The 20,165-nt window shown below is 39.9% G+C and overlaps 2 protein-coding genes across 3 annotated transcripts in view; one reads left to right on the top strand and one right to left on the bottom strand.

Moving 5' to 3' along the window:
* The first annotated feature begins 2,485 nt into the window (after nt 1–2,485).
* On the top strand, nt 2,486–3,448 carry LOC142101491 (olfactory receptor 5V1-like). Its single transcript, XM_075185943.1, has one exon. It carries the CDS (start codon nt 2,486–2,488, stop codon nt 3,446–3,448), a length of 963 nt encoding a protein of 320 aa, XP_075042044.1.
* A 3,407-nt stretch (nt 3,449–6,855) lies between these two features.
* The window catches only part of LOC142102121 (WD repeat-containing protein 62-like), a 35,396-nt gene continuing 22,086 nt past the window's right edge, over nt 6,856–20,165 (bottom strand). The window contains exons 22-31 of one of the 2 annotated variants that reach the window (XM_075186759.1): nt 19,366–19,590; nt 18,585–18,739; nt 18,191–18,270; nt 16,951–17,091; nt 16,317–16,434; nt 13,933–14,038; nt 11,995–12,052; nt 10,689–11,471; nt 9,934–10,019; nt 6,856–7,175 (exon numbers count right to left, since the gene is read on the bottom strand). In XM_075186759.1, the coding sequence (XP_075042860.1) occupies nt 6,945–7,175; nt 9,934–10,019; nt 10,689–11,471; nt 11,995–12,052; nt 13,933–14,038; nt 16,317–16,434; nt 16,951–17,091; nt 18,191–18,270; nt 18,585–18,739; nt 19,366–19,590 (1,983 nt within the window). In that variant the 3' untranslated portion in view covers nt 6,856–6,944. The remainder of the gene's footprint in view (nt 7,176–9,933; nt 10,020–10,688; nt 11,472–11,994; nt 12,053–13,932; nt 14,039–16,316; nt 16,435–16,950; nt 17,092–18,190; nt 18,271–18,584; nt 18,740–19,365; nt 19,591–20,165) is intronic. The other variant, XM_075186760.1, reaches the window with a different exon arrangement.

Genomic DNA, 20,165 nt, shown 5'->3' with positions numbered 1-20,165 from the left:
AGTCCAGTGTTGGCTAACCTGCGACACTCCAGGTGTTGTGAAACTACAAGTCCCAGCATGCTTTACCAATATATAGCAGCTTATTGCTGGAAGGGTATGCTGGGACTTGTAGTTTTACAACACCTGGAGTGCCACAGATTAGCCAACACTGCACCAGTCTATACTGGTGAACTGAATATAACACCTGTTTAAAAAGCAAAACAAGAAAACAAAAGAAAAATAGTATAAATCAAATGTAGAAAATCAGCAAGTACTTAGTTACTCTGGTAACAATATATGGAATAAAAAACACGCTACTGTAAATTATATAGACATTAAAAACCACAGAGAAGGCCGATTGCTTTTATACAGGTCACAGAAATCTAAGTTGACGTCTAAAATTATTACAGATTTTCAGTAAGGGGTACATTCTTATTAATATGAACACTGAACTGATGACACCGGAACTCACTGTTTACAGAGATGATTAAAGTAATATATTATAAATACCTGTAAATTAAACAGTCTTAAATGGAGAACATAAAGTACCGTAACAAATAGTTCTATGTCCGGTCCTTATACATGTTAGTGTCTGGGAGGATTCCTACACTATGCAGAATATGTAATCATTTTACGTATGGTAATGTTCTATACATCTGAAATTGGATCCAGTAATATGAACCTCAGATAAGGCAATTGATAATATGAAGATGGGTATTTGATGTTACTTTACATGTTAATTTGAGCACTGGAACAGCAGCATATACAATTAAGAAGGATCTCACCTGCAGATATAAAGAGGATTACTTAATAACAGGGTGTAAAGAGCAATGATGTTTTGGAACCTATTGCATCCAATCAGATAACAGCTTTTTAGCAGTCTAGTCTGGCCAAACTAGCAAACACTGGATGCTAAGGATTATATTTCTCTATGCACCAAGTTATTAGACAAGTCCCCTTGTACTGTAATAATATCAGCTCAGCCATCTAAGTCAACAGCTGAGAAACTTACAGTTCAAAGATGAAAAGACGATGCAGCCACAGTGTGAGCATATTTTACATTAAAAGATAAGAATTACACTAATATGTTTGTTTTATTATTGCCTCATATTAACCAAGTGTGAAAATTCACATTTTCAGGAGTTAAAAAGAAAAAGGATCTTTAATCTGTGGGGAAACCTGTCATATCATTATGTAATCAATTGTTAGAAAAGTTCTTAAAGATTGAAAAAAAAATCCTAACGTTAGATACATTTTATATACACAGAATAAAAAAACATCCATAATTATGTTTGTGTTTCAATTTTAAAATTAGGATATCCAATTTAATATCAGGCAAAAACAATGACCAATAGGGGTGGACGCAGCTATGACATAGGTACATTCTAAAACAGAAGAAAATACAAATAAAATTTAAAAATAATAAAAATCACATTGTTTATAAATTCGATTTATTCTAGGTACCAGGTTACATTGACAAAATTTATGGAGATTACAGTTTTATTGCCAAAGGTTAAAATTAACCTATAAACCTACAAACATTTAAAGGTCAATTTATAACCAAATTTTTTAAAAGTGAGGGAAGATTTTTTTTCTTCCTATGCTTAGCAGATGTCCAGGTTTAGGTCTATAAGTGGACACTGTGGATTTATTAAAGCCCATATATTTTCCAGCCTGGAAGATCTGAAGTAGTCTTCAATCCATCCAATTAGGTGTGAGGGTAACAACAACAAAATAATCCTGATCATCCATGCTGGCGAAAATTGACAGGTGTTTGTAAATTACGTTTCGCACAGTGTTTCCCAACTCCAGTCCTGGCTCTTGTTATTTTTTTTGCTGCTCTGTTGTTTCAGAAAATCATTCCTGATTTTGCTAAATGTCAGAGTTGTTGTGTTTCTGTTGTTGAGCAACCAGACTCACCCTGCTTCCCGAGCTGCTGAGGATTCCACATTGCAGCTGAGTTATCAGCTTTTGCTAATCACTGCTCACTACCTAGCAGCTGAGCAGTCAACTCTTTCTGCTCACATGATTTCAACCAAACAGCCGACTGGTCAGGCCATACATAAATACACTCATTGCCTTGCTGGTGTTAGGTTGACCTAGGCTGGGTCCTTTATCTTTATCCTATATAGATTGGGATATTCTTCTGCTGCTGGATTCAATGTGTTTGACCCTGGTTTTGGATCTCTGCTTGCCCTTGAACTCTCTGCCTGTTTATTGACTGTGTACCGCTCCTGTCCTCTGACCCGGCTTGCCAATTGACTATTCTCATTTGTGTCCGGTTTGTCTTATTTTGTATGCGTGTTGCTCAACAGTTGTGAGTCTCCCTAACTCTACCTCGCACACAAATATTAACAACTATACACGATTAGGATCAAGTCCTGATTAGACCAGTGTAGCAAATTAAGATAACTGGTGCTCTACCTCCTTTTTTCTGAAAAATTAACTAGAAAGAGACTCCAAAAGTGCCACTTAAACAGGATTGTTTTAAATTGAGTCAGCAGATATGACACACACAACAGACCAGAGCAATGGCACCAAGATCACATACTTTGTACTCGCTGGTATTTCAGACATTCTGGAAGTTCAGGTAGCTGTCTTTCTATTTGTCTTGATGATATATGTTATAACTCTTGGGGGAAATGTCACCATTATGACCCTGATCTTCCTGGATCATGTCCTGCACACGCCGATGTACTTTTTCCTGAGCAATCTGTCTTGTTTGGACATTATCTATACCAGCACAACACTGCACAGGATCCTGTTCACATTCGTGTCAGGAGACAAGAGCATTGTATTCTTAGAGTGTCTCCTGGATATGCATTTCTTCACTTCTTTAGCTGGAATTGAGCTCTTGATCTTAACTGCCATGAGTTATGACCGCTATGTGGCCATCTGCAATCCCTTGAGATACCGAATTGTCATGAGTCGGAAGGTCTGTATTATGCTGTCCACCGCCTGCTGGGTTTCAGGATTTCTGGAAACGAGTCCTTTTACTTATATTGTAAATGGGTTTTCATGTTACACATCCAACATCATCAACCATTTCTTCTGTGACCTTTTAGCCCTCATGAAACTTTCATGCAGCAACACCTCACTCCTGCAGGAGACGATCCTCATTTTATCAGCAATGGGTGGTATCACTCCTTTTCTACTAATCCTAACCTCTTACATCAACATTATTGATGCCATTCTGAAGATCAGTTCTGCCACTGGGAGGCGAAAGGCCTTTTATACATGCTCATCACATCTCACAGTTGTCTTTCTCTATTATGGCACATTGTCATGCGTGTACCTCAAGCCTGCCTCCATGATCACCTTGCACTCTGATAAACTGTTATCCCTTGTCTATACAACTGGAGTACCTATGCTAAATCCCATTATTTATAGTTTAAAAAACAAAGATGTGAAAAATGCTTTATATCATGTATTTAAAACAAGACGGAACATTGAGAGCACTATGACTTAATAGTTCTATTTCCTCCTTACCTGTAGTTTATACAGGCTAGTTATGCATAAAAAAGTGTTTTTTTTAGTGTTTAGAATAAACAAAGATTCTCTTTTCTCACAATTTAGTGATAGGAGAGCAAGGGAACACAGTGGGAGAGCATTTACGTCTTCGATGTAATGACTACCACTGGGAGAGATAGAAGGAAATGCAAGTGTACGGATATCAAACGGCCTAGTTTATGACCTACAGTAAGCTAGATTTTACACAAAGTAATCTTCTCTGTCCATGATATAATTGTACCCAACATGCAATTTAGGCATGTCTAAGCAATCCAATTACATTAAAATCAAAAATATAAAAGTATGAAGTCCTGCATCTAGCTAATCGAACTTTAATCTCTAGCAGTGGTGTCTCCGCTAGCCCAGTCATAATGTGTAATTGTTCTGGGACTGCGACAGTTTGGGCTTACCTTACGCCCCTGTCCAGGGGAATTTTTAGAGACTGTAAGCAAACCTTAAACTGTCAGTAACCTGCCATTACGGACGACTCCTACTGGTGCTGCTTGGCCACCATATATTCACGAGTAAGTTTCAAGTGCGCACGAACATACTGCTCCCAGGTGTAGGGAGACAGTTGCTCTCTCACCTGCCCCTGGAACCACTTGCTTCTAGGTTGTGTGTCACTGCTGTAGCATCTTTGCTGATTATAGTGACTGGATCCTCCTGACCGCTTACTTTTGATCAGGACAGCTGGATAGTGGGCAGAGCATCGACTCAGGACAGCCGGGCATGGATTAGAGTGCTAGCTCTTAGCTGTAGGTCACAGAGATAAAACAGGTGGAAGTGTCTTACTGGAAAATAGTACCTTTAGTAATAGTGATGTTTATTTGCTCAGTTACAGCTTTTAAGAAATGTTTATTTGGGGGTATTTTACACACACATTGGCAGGGGGGGGGGGGGGGGGGGGGCGGTAACCTAGCCTCCTGCTTTTTAATCAGCCCAAGTTGATTCCATTATATCAGGTGAAGCAGCATAGTCCGTGCTCCTATTTTGACATAGCATGCGATGGCCAGATGTCCTGTCCAGCCTAACTTCCTGTATCTCTGCTCTAATGGCTACCAACACCTCCAGGCCAAAATCCTCTTCAGATTTGGTGGCCAGACCCCAGGGCAGCGGTCTCCCTGCTGCAGCCGATGAAGCTCTCAACACCCAAATGTAGCTTCGCACTTTGCCTTGTTATAATGTACGTTAAGGCAGTTAGTTGAGTGCCCACATTTCAGAGATATAGGGCTAGCCGTGCATATTTCACTTCTGATTCTCTTAAACTGTACATCATTTTTTTGTTAGTGGTACAATTGTTAAGTGATGATTTTGCTGTTCCATAAGCCACAATACTGTACCTTAACCTTCATGTATTGCCTATAAATTCTAGAGCTAACATATACACATAGATTTTCAGCATATGCATTAGGTCTAGCTCATTAAAAGGGTTAAACACTCTCTCTGTTAAAGTCGATCTCTGCTTTTAACGGGATGGCGGGGGACCTTTGAAAAGAGGATGAAAACAGCCCACACCACTAATCTTCCTATGGCAATGAACAACCCCTCATCTCTTTGAATCTCTACCACAGATCACTGCCAAAAATATGGGTCTATGTTAACAGAACCAAAAGGTCCACAACCATTTTATTAAATCATCTCAAGTTAGAGCATGTAAGCTGCTGTGTCCTCAAACTAATCTTACCTTCCAATTATTAAATAGTAACATTGTTTGCCTGAGATTCCCTTTCCCTCCATTAACATCCAGTGTTCCACCATTACAGGAGGATCTATACATACGGTTTTACGAAATGTAAAATATCTAATGACCGATTGTTATTTTCTGTTGAATTTATGTATATTTTATTTAACTTTTCAAAGTGTATTTTGTTAACTGACCTGAGTCTGACTTAGGCAAGTGTCAATGGTCTTGTGAAAGTAGCCAGGCCCAGAGACAGATAAAATCTGTGTAGTTTGTGAATGCAGAGGAGTTGGACTTAGCCAGGCCGAACAAGCATAAGTGATTACTCAGGTCCTGTGATAATGCCAGGTCTCAGGACATCCATAATTTACTTTGAAAGCTCTGTGTCATTTTGGACATCGATCTAACTTAGGTGAAAATTAAATTCCTAAGGTGGGGGGTATTTTTGTAAATAAGCCTTGGAAACATTCTCCAGATTAAATAAATTTAATCTAGCGCATTCTCCGTGATTCTTTGTGAACTTACAAAGCCCAGGGAGGCTCATGCTACATGTGTATGTGAATTAAGTGTGAAACCTTAATAAGTGGTCTTGGTGAACATAAAGACACCATAATAAAATCTTCGTAGTGGCAGAAAAGGTGTATTTATTGCTAAGTGACTAAGGTGACGTCACTCACAGCCAGCTGTTTAGATCGCTGTATCTGGGACAGGCTGGGCGTTCATGACACATACATAAAATGTATGCATTAAGTAATTATTTTTGCAATACAGCATGTGCACTAATAAGGCAGTATTAAATAAAATAAAAAACATTTTTGAACTAAATTTTAATATCGCTCCGAAGCATACAGTATAGTAACATGACTGATTAGCTGAACTTTCACACTAACACTCGGACCCCTTTTTTACCTCTTGGCTATATAGGACTGTACAAAGGATTGTTCTACATAACAATGGACGGAAAGGAAACATATATACACACACAAACACACACGTTTTTTTCTTTAACCTCATTTAAAAGTTTAAATATACATTTACAGAGCTAATCGTCATATTCAAAATATTATTCACACACCATTTGGAACTGAACAGGTGAAGCAATGGAACATTTATAAAGGAAGAGTTTTGCTGGGCACTCCAGTCTGTTTGTTTAGACTGTATAAGATGTCACTATAAGGAACCGCACAATGTGTAAAATAACTGGTAACAAATAACAGCAGCAAAATCACAAGTGTGTATTAAATGTGAGCTACTTTAAGCTGTATCAGGATGTGGAAATGCCTATGTACGTATTTAGGAACATTACATGATATCTTCTTTTTGTATTCTAGGTGTAGCGAGACTTTAATATGTCCGTACTCTACAATCGCACAACAAAAACAAGGTCTTTCTATGTTCACAATTCCCCTCTACAACCACAATGCTTTACTAGTTTTCTACACCATCCTATCTTGAGATGCCATTTTGTAAGGATGATACATCCTGATCATCTCTCATGTTAGCTTTACACTCAACTACTAAGACAGTAAGTTCATTAGAAAACAGAAGTGCAATGTAATTAATAAAACAGACATCAAACCACTGAGCCACATGAACAGGAGGCTGGTGGCTACTGTAAGGTACATCTAATCCAGACATGGTTATATGAAGAGCATTAGGTGGTCTACTGGATCACCGATGACATGGTTATATGAAGAGCATTAGGTGGTCTACTGGATCACCTATGGTGTTTAATATCAAGGGGGAAAAAAGTATCAAAAAGTGCTATCCTAATTCACATGATACCAATCTTCTCCCTCATTATCTGCAACATCATTTCTGAATAATGTTCTAATAAATTGAGAGTTGGGCTCTTTGTGTTGCCCTCACTGGTTGATGGCTCTTCTGCAGTAGCTTTCTGTCTTCTTCCCACCAACTCCATCTCACTCTGAATATGATCAAAGGTCTCAAGAAACAAAGCACTTAAATGAGTCTTCTCTTCGTGAGAACCACGGCAGCTTTCAATCTTTGTAAATAAAAATTAAAATAAGGCGGTTAAATTAGTTAGTCTGTGCAGATGCCATGGAAGATGCTTTTGGGCAAACATTTTAGAAAATGCATGATTTCAAAATAATAATACATGAGTGGTGTGAACACATGCATAGGTTGTAAGAGATGCACCTATTTTTGTAAAGCTCTGACATCACAAGTCAAAAATTATTTTGGCCCATTTTAGGACACATAGGTAGTGAAGCGAGAAAGGTTGAAGATGTGAGCATGCACTGGGTGAGAGGGAGTGGAAAAGATGGGAGGGAAAGCAGTTAAGGGGACAGATTTGGTCTTGGAAGCAGGTGGCAAAATTATGGGCTGTGAGGGAGGAAGGGAAGGAGGTGCAGGTGGTCAGAGAACCAAGTTGAACATGTCAAAGAGGCATCTGAGGTTACAAGGATGGGTGAACATTAGAGAAGTGAAGTACATGGCAAGAGAATAGGCAGTGTTGTAAGATGAAAGGATGAATTTATAGTGGAGAAAGTCTTCTTTGGAGCTAATAACTCCAGTGGTGCCCAGCAGTGCAGAAGCACTTTTGAAGGTGGCGGGTCTGGTTGGTGTTTCATGGTTGAGGTATTGATAATCAGAGACTGTATGTGGTGAAACTGCATTATCTAAGGCAGAAGTGATTGTTTTCTTGCTTCGTGTGTGTGATTGTGGTGTGGTGTGTAGGGAGCAAGCGGAAAGGTGAAGCTGAAGGAAAATGCGGTTATATTATCCGAAACATTGCACACCCTATTGTGAAAGATAAGGAATTAGGACTTCTGTGACGTATAGAAGAGTTTTTAAATTGTCACTGAACTCCATGGAAACTACCAATATCCTAAGATTTCTCAGTAGGGCTGCATTATTCCACATATTTATTAAAACAAAGGTAATGATAACAATAGGAAAGGAGCATTATAGTTTACGTACAGAAATTTTAACACAATGGCAAAAGTATACAATAAGTGCCAATAATATTTTGAAGGACTCTTAGATTTAAAATAGCCATGTAGCATATTATCATGGCTTTGCTGCCTACTTTCATATTAATAAACAAGTTAACCCGTGCATGATACTCATGCATTCTAGTCAAATCAAGCTACTTAAGGTGTTAAAAAGGTTCTTGTCATGCATTTGGGCCTAGCCCAGGCCTCCTCAGGGGAAGAGCGTTACTTCCCGACGCAAGCGCCCTTTTTTAACGTGGTTTTGTCCACATGTCACCACCTCATCATTTTTCTCCATCACCTCATCCTTCATCTTCATCGCCACATCCTTCATCAAGCTACTTAAGGTGTTAAAAACTCCCCACTGTCCCCCCCGGGAACCACCAACCACTCCCAACTGTCAATTCTCCTTCAAGAAATATATAGGTCAGTGTATAACTCTGCCCAGCAGGTGGCGCTGCAGCTTGGTTTTTTTTTTTTTCACACACGCCACTAGGCATTTATATAGTAGATGGTATTTGCCTTAGGGGGCCAGATTCAATTAGCCGCAATGTTCCTCAAAAATCTCTGCTGTTCTTTTCTTGCGCCCCACAGAGGTGCGAGGAAAAAGGAGCAGATATTTTACTGTAGTAACGGCAAGAATGTGCAGCTGCCATGTTCTGAAGAACATTGTGGCTAATTGAATTCCACCCAGAGTTTAAAAGGTGGGTCTGACTTCTCCTGGGCTCCAAGATAAAGCAGGTGACTCAGGGAAGAATAAGAATTGACAATTTTCTGATGGCTGCTACACAGAGGAGCCCTCCCCCTCCTGCAATATACTCACTCATGTTGCAACTTTTCCATAACAGCTAAGTGTGTTAAGAGGTGTGGGAATGGTGCTACTGGTATCTCCTAATTTGAGGTTAGTGGTGGATGATGTTTATTCTTTAAAGTTGGTGGAGTTTAATTTTCAATCTTGTGATGTTTATGCCTTTCATTGGCTTTGGTACATTAACAAAAAAAAAAGGATTTATATACTTACGATAAATCTGTTTCTCCGATTGCTTCTGGGGGACACTGCTACCATGGGGTTAAGTGAGGGGGAGTTAAAGTTGGCACATAACTAGCTAACTTTTAGCTCCCAACAGACCCCTCCCTCTGCCAACCCTGAGTCCTCAGTTTAATTATAAAGCCCCAAAGAAGATAGGCCTATTAACCAAGCACACACACAGAAGAAGAGCAGAAGGGAGGGAACGCAGTGTCCCCCAGAAGGAATCAGAGAAACAGATTTATCATAAGTATATAAATTCTTTTTTTCTCTTTCATCCATCTGGGAGACAATGCTACCATGGGGACTTTCTAAACCAGCCCCCTTGAAGGGAGGGACCGCTCTGATAACTCGGCACGTAGAGCACTACGACCAAAGCTGGCGTCTGCCGACGCAAAGACATTGAATTGGTAAAATGTTGTAAACGTATGGACCGAGGACCAGGTGCTCTGCATAACCGATCCGCTGAAGCCCAATTTCGTGCAGCCCAAGACACCCCAACAGAACGAGTAGAATGGGCAACAATACGATCTGGCACAGGGCTGTTAGCACTGATATAAGCCTGCGTAATAGTCAAAGTAAGCCATCTAGCAATAGATTGCTTAGAGGCTGGCCATCCACGTCTTGAGAAATCAAACAAAACAAATAAGGAACCTGTGCGGCAAATCTTTGAAGTCCTCTTCTTTCTGTCCATGGCCCTCTCATATACCTCATTGGACATAGACCTCTAATTAGTTTGAAGCACTTATTTTATACTGTAAATCTTAAACATAATTTACCTCTTTATAGGTCTCCAGTGTCTTTTGAAAGGTGCTGTGAAGTTCTTCAATCACATTCTCACATCTATGCAATAGACCTTTCACATCTGGAGAAGACAGACAGTGATAAATCCAAACCTCCAAGAAATGGGACACAGGACTGGATTGTACCATTAAATTAAAAGTAGTGACACTGCCGTAGGATACTAAATAAAAATGTGTTTAATAATTTGGGTCAAATACTGTAGTACAAATGGTCTGTAACCTAAAGCAGTCAATCACATTAGTTTTCATTAATTTAAACTTACACTAGACTGACCAAGTTGCATTTGGTTCTAAGGGTTGGGAGTGGGTATACAAGGAATGGCATGAAACGGGAGAAGTTCTAATCACAGTAATGGATCCCTTGTTTCATAAAGTGCTTGAAACGATTAATGATTATATTGGCATAATTGGCCACATTCTAAATTGAGGCATTTACTCACAGGCTGTTTAACATAAGCCCCTGATATTTAGCCTTTTCTGCATTCCCAGTGGAATCTCAAAAAGACTTCCAACTAGATCCCTAGGAGGAATGCACAGAACTCACTGGGCTTTTTTCCAGTGTATGTACATTAAATGCATGGCAATGCATTCTGTCAGCAGATCAGGTCCCTGTGAGTACAGAATTAGCCCCACAGCATTGTACATTGTACATGAAATCTACTCTCCGATTCCAGCATGACCTTTCGGAGACAGTGAAAAACATCGCCTAAGTCAGGTATACAGTTACTTACTGGGTTCTCCAAAACTGCTAGAGAAAGGTGATGATGAAGTAGACAGGCTAATGCCGGTAACACGTGAGACAATACTTCCTTCAACAGGATTGTTGTTTGGATGGATAATTGGAGCTGTATAAGTTGGAATCTCTGCTATAGATGCTCTTCTGGGGAAGAAGTCGTGGACATCTTGTGTTTTAGTTTTGACAGATGAAGATGTTCTCTTATTCTGTGTATCGATTGCAACTCTGTTCTTCAGAGCATCTCCTTCATCCTTGGGCTTCACAATAGTGTCATTTAGTTCCTCCTTTGGCTTCAGCTTGGAGAGGTTATTAACGGATTTAGCTTTTTTCCTTGAACGTTGAATAACTCCACATGTTGCAGGAGGCGGCATTAACATATCATCAGATAATGTGTTGTTTGAGGAGTTGACTACAGATTTTGTCCTCTCGTGTTGTCCAGAAGACATGTGCTCATAGGATGTGGAGGATGAAAGTGGTTTACAGGACTTGTCCTCTGCAAGATGACACTTATTTTGTTCTATGGAGAACAACTCCATGCTGGAAAGGGGTCGAGGCGTATCAGATAGTCTTCTCTGGTCTTCAGCTTGGGAGACATTAATGCCGTCTCCCATGGAAACGCTACGGAATATTTTTGCCTTGGAGCTAGACGTTGCTTCCATGTAAGATCGCCCTTTGTTGCACTTTGTCTTTTTTGGGTTGTATCCAGGGTAAGAGGATCGAGATGCTGCCGTCTCGTTGACCTCAACTTTCTGCAAACTGGGCACTGGGAATGAGAAATCTGTGCAAAAAATATTTAAGGTATGCAAATGAGTAATGCAAAATAAAGTGCACAAAATTGAACGTTTAAGTGTTTAAATGAAATATTTAAATGCTTTAGATTTGTTTTTATCACTTTCGAAAATATAAATTAACGTTGTCCATTTTTATAGTTACTCACCTAACCCTATGAGGCATGGGGAAAATGTACCTATATACATACATATCTATTAAAGTGTTTTAAAGGAAGATATCCTCTTAATGAATATGACAGATAAAGGTCCTCTAATCCAAAATAAGTCGCCGAATAATTAGATGCTCACTCAAGCAGATATGAGTTACTTCAAACGTTTGTAGAGCTCTTTAAAATATATTCTTAATAAATTGTTTTATTATATAACTAATCTTCTCCATTGAGAAGAAAAACATGGTATAATTCCTTAAGGAGACAAACTTTTTCAGCAAAGAATCATAACTGCTATTAACCTTTCATTCAAAACAAATTTTCTTTTGAAATTCCATAATTTATATAGTGAATAATTTACCTGCATTCTTCTCAGATAACCTCCTTTCTTGTACATCCGCTGCCTTTTCTGCTTGTTTCTTCAATAAGAAAAAAATAAACAGTAATTAATCCGTTACGGAGGATGTTAAAAGATGTAAACCAATAAAATGTTGTAATTACAGAAACAAGTTTAAATAAAAGTAAAATATAATTACATTACTAAAATGTGATTTAAAAATACTTTGGTTAAATGTTGACTCTGTACAATTTTGAATGTATGTGATGGAGACCAGGGGACCACCAGGAACAAATGCTCAGCCGAAGCCTTGAGCAACATCACCTAAAAGGCACCCACCGATCTGGTAGAATGTGCCTTCACATTTTCGGGAACAGGTTGCCCTGTGTCCCAACATGAGTCTATCGAAGCAATACACCTAGCAATGCCAGAAACCGGCTATCCGAGCTTGAACATTGCCTGAATAATGCTGTCCTGGAAGCCCAAAGCTTCAACATCCAAGCTGTTAAAGCCAGCCAAGGCAAACTTTGATGATGCAATGGTCCATGACTTAGTAGGTCTGGTCTTAGAGGCAGACACCACGAAAGGCCCTTCGCCATGCTGAGAATGTCTGCGTACAAAAACCTTCTTGGCCAGTCCAATGCCACCAGAATCACCTCAAGCCCTCTTTATTTACCATCTGTGTAGTAATGCTTCCGCAAGTACTACAGGGGAACAGGTAAATCAGATGGAAGTCCCAAGGTACCAACATGGCATCTACCAATAACGCCTTTGGATCCCTTAACCTAGAGCAGACGCACTAAACCTTGTAGTTCAAAAGAGATTCCATCAAGTCAACATGTTGGCGACCCCACCTGTCCAGTATCTGCTGGAAGTCTTCTGGGTGAAGGAATCATTTTTTCTATGGTAGGCCAGTGACCAAAGACTGTGGCAATAATGGTATTATGTATAATCATTTTACACAGATATAAATGGTGCTTTCTATATTACAAAATCGCTTAGACCATTGAACCATTTCAGTAATTTGCTTTTTCCATCCATGGTGGACACTATGTATAGAGGTCCAAGCTCTTCCCACCACTATGCCCATACAGACTGCCGGGATCTTTTCGAAGCCCATTTCATTACTTCTGTCTACTACCAGCATCTTCCACTGGCCTACCATAGGATAAAGACAAAACAAAAGAGAAAAATATACTCCCACTTTACCTCCTAGACAATATGGTAAGCGGATTTAGCTTAGATCATATCTTTACTTCATGGTGTTGTGTCCCACAATGAAACAAGTGAGAAAATATCATAATTTGTTTCCCAGAAAGTTTTCCCTATTGAATTTTACTGTTCACCTATAATCAGAGTTCTCGATTGAAAATCCAATTTTTATTCTCATTTTATTTTCCATGCTATATAGAGGACCGATCAATATCCAAGTTTAATACACAGCAAAGCTAACTTGACAGCAGATTAACATAAATCTGCATTCACTCAAGCACTTCAATATATTCTGTCTACTATAACCTAACATCTGCATGAGAACAGATAAGCAGACAAATGAATTGAACAATCAAATTAATCTAGAGATGAACAGTAGAGCTGTACATAGAGCTCTCACATTTCATACACCGGGATCTCTTACTGGGAGCAAACTCCCACAACAGACCTGTCTATTAAAGGAGAGCAAAGCAGCACATATAAAACCTAAAAGTAAAGAAATCAACAAAATAAAAAAAAATTAAATCAAACAACAAAAATAAGCCCAACTCCTTGGGCACTTAAAAAAAACACAGAGGAGCTACTGGTCTAGCAGAGGGGAGGGGTTCTGTCAACAGTTACATTTAAACAATTAGTTAACTATTTACGTTTCAACTCCTGAGTCCCCTCATACAACCCCATGTTAGAAGTGTTGCCCAGACTGGATGAATAAGAAACAGAGAAGATCCTAGACTGTATTAGTTCTCTTACATCAGAAACTCTCCTGGAAGATTTTGGTCGATCAGATTCCACTTTCAGCTCAGTATTCGTAGCAGTCACCATCTGCTGGTCACGAGGCAATAAGACAATTCCTAGCCTGGAGAAAAGGTGAATATATATGAACAGAAAAAAATATGGCATGGGGCTACACACATGTATTCTTTGACAACTGTATTAATAGTCCGAGACACTATTTTAGCAGAACACACACTGATTACGCTGGAGTAATGGAGACAAGCAAAACTCTATGAATCCATTGTTGACAGGTAATGGAATCAGCCATTTTGTAACAACTAATATTTGTAAGAATGCAGACTAACTCACTGAGGTATTAAATCATTTGGAAAGAAAAGAGGATTTTTGTACTTGACGTTAAATCCATTTCTCCAAATCCATATGGGGGACACTGTTTCGTTGGGGTTGTGTGCGCTTATGGGTTAACTTTGTAAAATGAACTGACGCTTTGCTCATCTCCAAATGCTCTTCAGTTTAAAGGGTAACAAGAAAGTAGCTAAACACACAGTCCAAACAACACACAGATCCGCAAAAGGAGGGAACATGGTGTTCCCAAGATGGACGAAAGAAAATGTGAAAGTCTTCCAAACCCTACGATAATAGTGTGCAGACACGGGGCCTTCAGTATAGTCTGCATCACTTTCTCGGACAAACCTTTGGCTCTCAAAATCCTGGCTTCAATATGCCCTTAAAGCCAGATGACGAAGGTCCTGGTGAAGGAAGATTGTCCCACAGAGAAAGTATTCAGTGTGGGCCCGACATCATTAGAATCTCGGCGCACCAATCTTTTGGTGGTCAATCCGGAGCCATGAGAATTACTGGATCTCCCTCCCTCTTGAGGACATGATGAGCATCGGAATTGGCAGGAAGAGATAGACCACCCTGACGTTCCCTGGTACCGCCATGATCCTGCAAGCGAAGGTGCAACAATCGGTCCGAGAGTGGAACCTGGTATATTGCAGTGGTGGAGACCATCCTCCCTATCAACTTCATGCAAATATTTTAACTCCAAAAGGTTCAAATGGAGGAAGATGCAGAGCAGGAACAACCAAGTTAAGATCCCATGATGCCATTGGAGGGACATAAGCCGGATTTGAAAAAAAACACTGCAAGAAGTTCTTAACCTCTGCAATCAGGGCCAACTTCTTCTGAAAGTATACAGAAAGGGCTGAAAACTGAACATGAAGGGCCCTCTTGAATGTCAGCAGCAGGAGAATCATCCATTTCTAACAAATCCACACCTGATTCACTGCCATAACCATTTTGTCAATGCCCTGGCTTCCAAATGGTTTCGCCCTCGTAACCAACTGGGTCTTCTGGGTGAGTGCCCCAGAAGCTCCACTTTCTGTGGAAAATCCGAATTTTCACACCTAGGAGAGCCTGAGTAACTTCTGACATTTACGCAGTCTGCGAACATTGTGAACTTTAAGGAGTCTGTCCACTGAAGTAGACACTCATGCCAATCCAGAAACTGATCCTTCCAAAGTCTTGGCCCATGCTGGTTCATCCTGAGCCACAGCCGCGGAAGCTGTCGTGACCTGAGTGATGTGTGAAAATGTAAATCCAAAAAAAAGTATAGGACTTACGCCACACCAAACACCCCCCTGAACGCCCCTGAGATTGGAGGATTGACTGTATGTGCCGGCTCCGGTGTGAATCTTGGAAACGCTGGTGCTTTACAGCTGACTGGGTCCTTGCTGGTGCATAACTACCACTGCAGCAAGGAATATCCTTCCCCCTGCAGCTTGATACCCATGGTAGGGACAGGAGAAAGCTGTAACACAAGAACTGCAACACCTCCTTCACCTAACTCAGCATGCCCCACATGGGAGTATGTGCTAGTAAACTGCACTTGTGGCCTAGTAAAATAAATAATTGCAACTATAAAATCAGGCTTCTGTTGGCAACCAATGAAAAATCTGTCAAACTGAGCACCAATATTAAACTGATGATGAGTGGGGTTGGGAAAGGAGAGGAGCGTCAGCTTCAATATTAGTGCCCAGCTCCTGCACCCTCGCCACAATTCCAAAGGTTGCAGTGTCCTCCAGGTAGGATGTTGGAGAAGCATACAACATTCTTTTTGTGGAGGTCAATATATCTGTGATACCTACCTCTTTATCACACCCCTGGGGCTAGCTTAGTCTCAAATTTGTGGGCAATTAGGCAAAGAGAAGCCCCTGTTCATGCCACAGCAACACAGGGTGGAAAGTCAGCCGAGTGCCTGGAAGGACTGCACTTTTATAAATTTCAATGACCACTATATGCAAAGTGCTAGTTGTTATACATGGCATTTTAACTCTGAATTTTCTGGCTGCGGAAAACATTAAATGGCAGAAACCAACTATAAAATGATACTTTACCGGTTGCTCCTGTGGCTCAGACATAAAAATCTAGAAGAGAAGCTCAGCCGTTGGTTTAGAATGAAATCATTGTCATCCTCGTCAGGCTTCAGATCTTTCAATGAGTTGTCAAATTTCTCTGTGTGAATAAAAACAGAACTGTATTATTCCATTACATTATTGTTGTGCAGTTCTCAGGGCTTGGCATGAACAGAGAATGGTCATATGAGGACATAGAGATGTGCAGTAAGCAGTATTCTCCCGACCACAGTGCTGGAAGTAACATACAATAACCAAACTCTAATGCATTAGCCTTGTTACTCCATACTAAGGGTGGATGTATTAATCTTTTCAGCTGTTACTAGGGGGGTGTTGCTGCCAGGCTCAGAAGAAAAGCCAATTCCACTTGCAATTAAGGAGAACAATTTAAAGATGAAATGCCTTATAATGCAGCAATTACACCGTAAAATCTAATATTGTCCCTGGCAAGAGGATGAGAAAGATACAAAATCATAAAGTGCTGCATATCTATGTGCCTTCACATTAAGACAGCACACCTTTAGAGGCTTGGTTACAAGGGAGCCAAGAAACGAAACCATCTACCCTCCTCCGTTCATCAGGTGGTTTCACATGCAAGAATTTGGCACATAATCACCTTCAGCAAATATATCTGATAAGGTGTCAAAATGTTTTCTCAAGAACTTCTCCTGCTCGGGAGTTTCTGAGCGACAGTTATGCTCTACATCATCATCCAAGTCGGCTTCAGAACAGATGTCGGACGTCAATGAATCTTCATCTGCCAATAAAGATTGGAGGGGAAAAAAACAAAATAAAAACAACAACACACAAGGTATTTACAGACAGATTTTTTAGGATGGCTCAGAACTGAAATCTTATCCATATCTCGGGTTATAATAGACTATGACAAAGCTATCTTCTTCACATACAGCACAACTCTCAGATGTAAGCTGTTTTGGCACGGACCTGTTTATCTTGTTTCAGGTTTTTGAGAGTTATTGATTTGTATCATGATCACCTCAATGTACGGTGCTACATAATATGTTAGGGCTTTAGGAATAAAGGAGAACAACAACTTTAGGTGTAATTGGTGCCGACTTAAGCTAGAAACACACGGACCAGCCCTGCAACTTGGCATGAGCATACTGGCCAAACTGCACGAGATCAAACCAGCCAGTACCTCTGGCCTTATCACTTCCAGCATGGCTGGGGTCTGCTAGTGCGGTCAGAAAACAGTCCGATAGTTATGATCAGCCATCATCTACCAACATGCCCAATAGTGAAGCGATCAGTTTCTATTGGATTATTAGCATGTAGAATAATGGTTATTTTTTGGGCAAAATAACCTCCCCTTCCCCCAGGAAAAAAAAAAAAGCAAATGCAAATCTCACATGTGGAAAAGTCAGTGTGTGTATGTATCCTTCATATAAAGGTGGGATTAAAACATATTTTAGTGCTGCTTCTATTGTAGTCGGAGCTGATAAAGTTTGCGTTGCAAACATTCTGCTGCTATGACTTGATCTAACTCTGAGCGTTCTAAGGTTGTAATTGGCTATAGGGTTGGTCCAACCCCGTTAATGTTCTAATGCTCGGATTGCTACAGATTGGAGTTCTAGTCTAGCTTAATTTCATTATCGTTATTTTATATTCTGAATAACAAACACTAATAAAGATCATCTTCCACTCCATACTTTCTAAGAAAAGTGGAAAAAATAGAAAAACTCTGGAACCCATGTAAATGTCAAAAAGACGATCTCTGTCTTCCTTTTGAGATCTCAAAACAAGCGTACAATGCTAGACTCGATAATTGTTAAATCCATTGACAGATGAGAAGGCATCAATGACAGTGTAATGATGGGAACGGCATGGATGGTTACCTGGGTCACAGCTGGATAACAGGCCATTGGCGAGTGGGTCATGGCCCTTGTCAAAAATGCGTTCTTCAATGGTAAAGTCACTTTGAAAGAAGAGAAAGTTTGAGATGGAAAGTCAAGTAAAAAAAATTGAGTGAATAGTCTGGACAAAACCAAACCATGTTACAATGCAAGGGGTGTAAATTAGTTTTCTATTTTGCATCCAACATGGTTTTGTCCAGGAATCAGGCCCAATATTTGGAGACTGTGTTGCTCTAAATTTATCTTCTGCATTCAGGAAGGAGAATAGTGGCTATATACCATATAAGGTCTGTTCCACACTGAATGCATTGCCACGATTTTACTAGAATGCTTTTGGTTAGGTTAACCAGGGATTTCAGGGGACAAGTTAGATTACCTTTCCTCCTGCTGGGACATTTGCAGAGACGAAGGATAAAATATACCATATGATTCTAATGACTGGGACTTCATATCTGTATCTTCTAAAGCTGTAGACATCTCAGTGATCAATGTCCCATTGACAAGATAGTCATCATTTCCTTGCTCCAACTGCTGAGAGTTTAAAAATGGGATGGGTCAAACAAATAATACACTATTATATACAGCTAAAATGTAGTGTTTTCAGGTACTGTAAAAAACAAAAACACAACTTATTGGATACTACAACCTCAAGTAAGAGCAGATCTTAGTTTTCAACATTGCCCGGCTTCCCACCAGTTCTCTTTATCTACAAAGCCTTACTAGTGCTGTCTTTATATTAAGAGGTTGCATATCAGATACAGTTGTATTTCACTTACATTTGTATTATATTATTATAACCTATTATTATGGTCATTATTGGAGGCAAGAAGAAAAACCTAACATACCACTTGGTTCTACTGAATCTGTAAGTATTACCTCCGTGCTCCTTTACACAGAGCTGAAACTCCTCCCACATGTTTATGTAGGTCAAAAGCAGAGAAAGCAGTCATTTGAGCTGCTGTGACATCACTGATGCTGTCACTCTACCAATTCACGCAGCACATTATTGTAACGATGGCAACTTGCTGCTCATCAATGAAAGACAGCAAAATGTACATACTATATATCTCAACGGGTCTGATTGTGTTTTTTTTTCACTTTTATTCTTTGCTTCAGTATTATCATCACTGTAATACCAGCTGTCCTGTGTCACTCACCTCTAACAGCTGTTGTAGATTCTTTGGCTCAATACATTCAATCTCTGTGGTCTCATCTAGAAAAGAACCCTGGACTTGGTCAAGATTTGGGGTGCCGCAGTAACTTAGATCTTTGCCATCCAAAAAATTCTGAATCATAAAAGGGCTTTTGGGTTTGGCCCAGCGCCCTTGTGGCCTGTAATGATTTTGAGAAAGGACAACCAGAGGTTCATTCTTGTCTCTGTCCTGTTAAATGGGGGGAAAGCAGAAAGGGACATTCTGAAATAGTTGCAAAGCTAAAAAGCCTAAAAATTAGGATAAGAGTATTTACATAATGTGCCATGTCTGTTACTTGTCATGTATAAGAATGGGATATACAATCATCAATGGGTTAGACATTGCCGCTGAAGTTTGGACACCAGTACATTTATTAAGTTATAGGCCATACAGTCAGTCTGGGATATTGTGCCAATAGCTTCAGTAACCAATTTTGCCAAATCCTGAATTCCTCAAAATCCAATTGGTACAAAGCTCTGCCCCAGAATTTTGAGGGTCTAACAAATAAGGGCAAGTACTTTGGTCAGGCCCTGGAAAATTAACCAATAAAGGAGCAAGAAAACAAAACAAGAGGGGGGGGGGGTTATAGGGAGAAGGAAGTTCTTGTTTTGCAGTCCCCAGACTACTATAGGAAAACCTCATCCCACCATCTGTGTCCCCCTACTGCTAAATGAGAAAAGGAGCTTAGAATGACTGTAGATACCCACTACTTCTGGCTGATATACACTTATTATATTATAATCTATCACAGTACATAAAAGGAT

Source organism: Mixophyes fleayi, chromosome 9 (genome assembly GCF_038048845.1).
Source record: "Mixophyes fleayi isolate aMixFle1 chromosome 9, aMixFle1.hap1, whole genome shotgun sequence".
NCBI classification, from domain to species: domain Eukaryota; kingdom Metazoa; phylum Chordata; class Amphibia; order Anura; family Limnodynastidae; genus Mixophyes; species Mixophyes fleayi.
The sequence above is the reverse complement of the archived record's forward strand: the minus strand, read 5'-3'. Positions and strand labels throughout refer to the sequence as shown.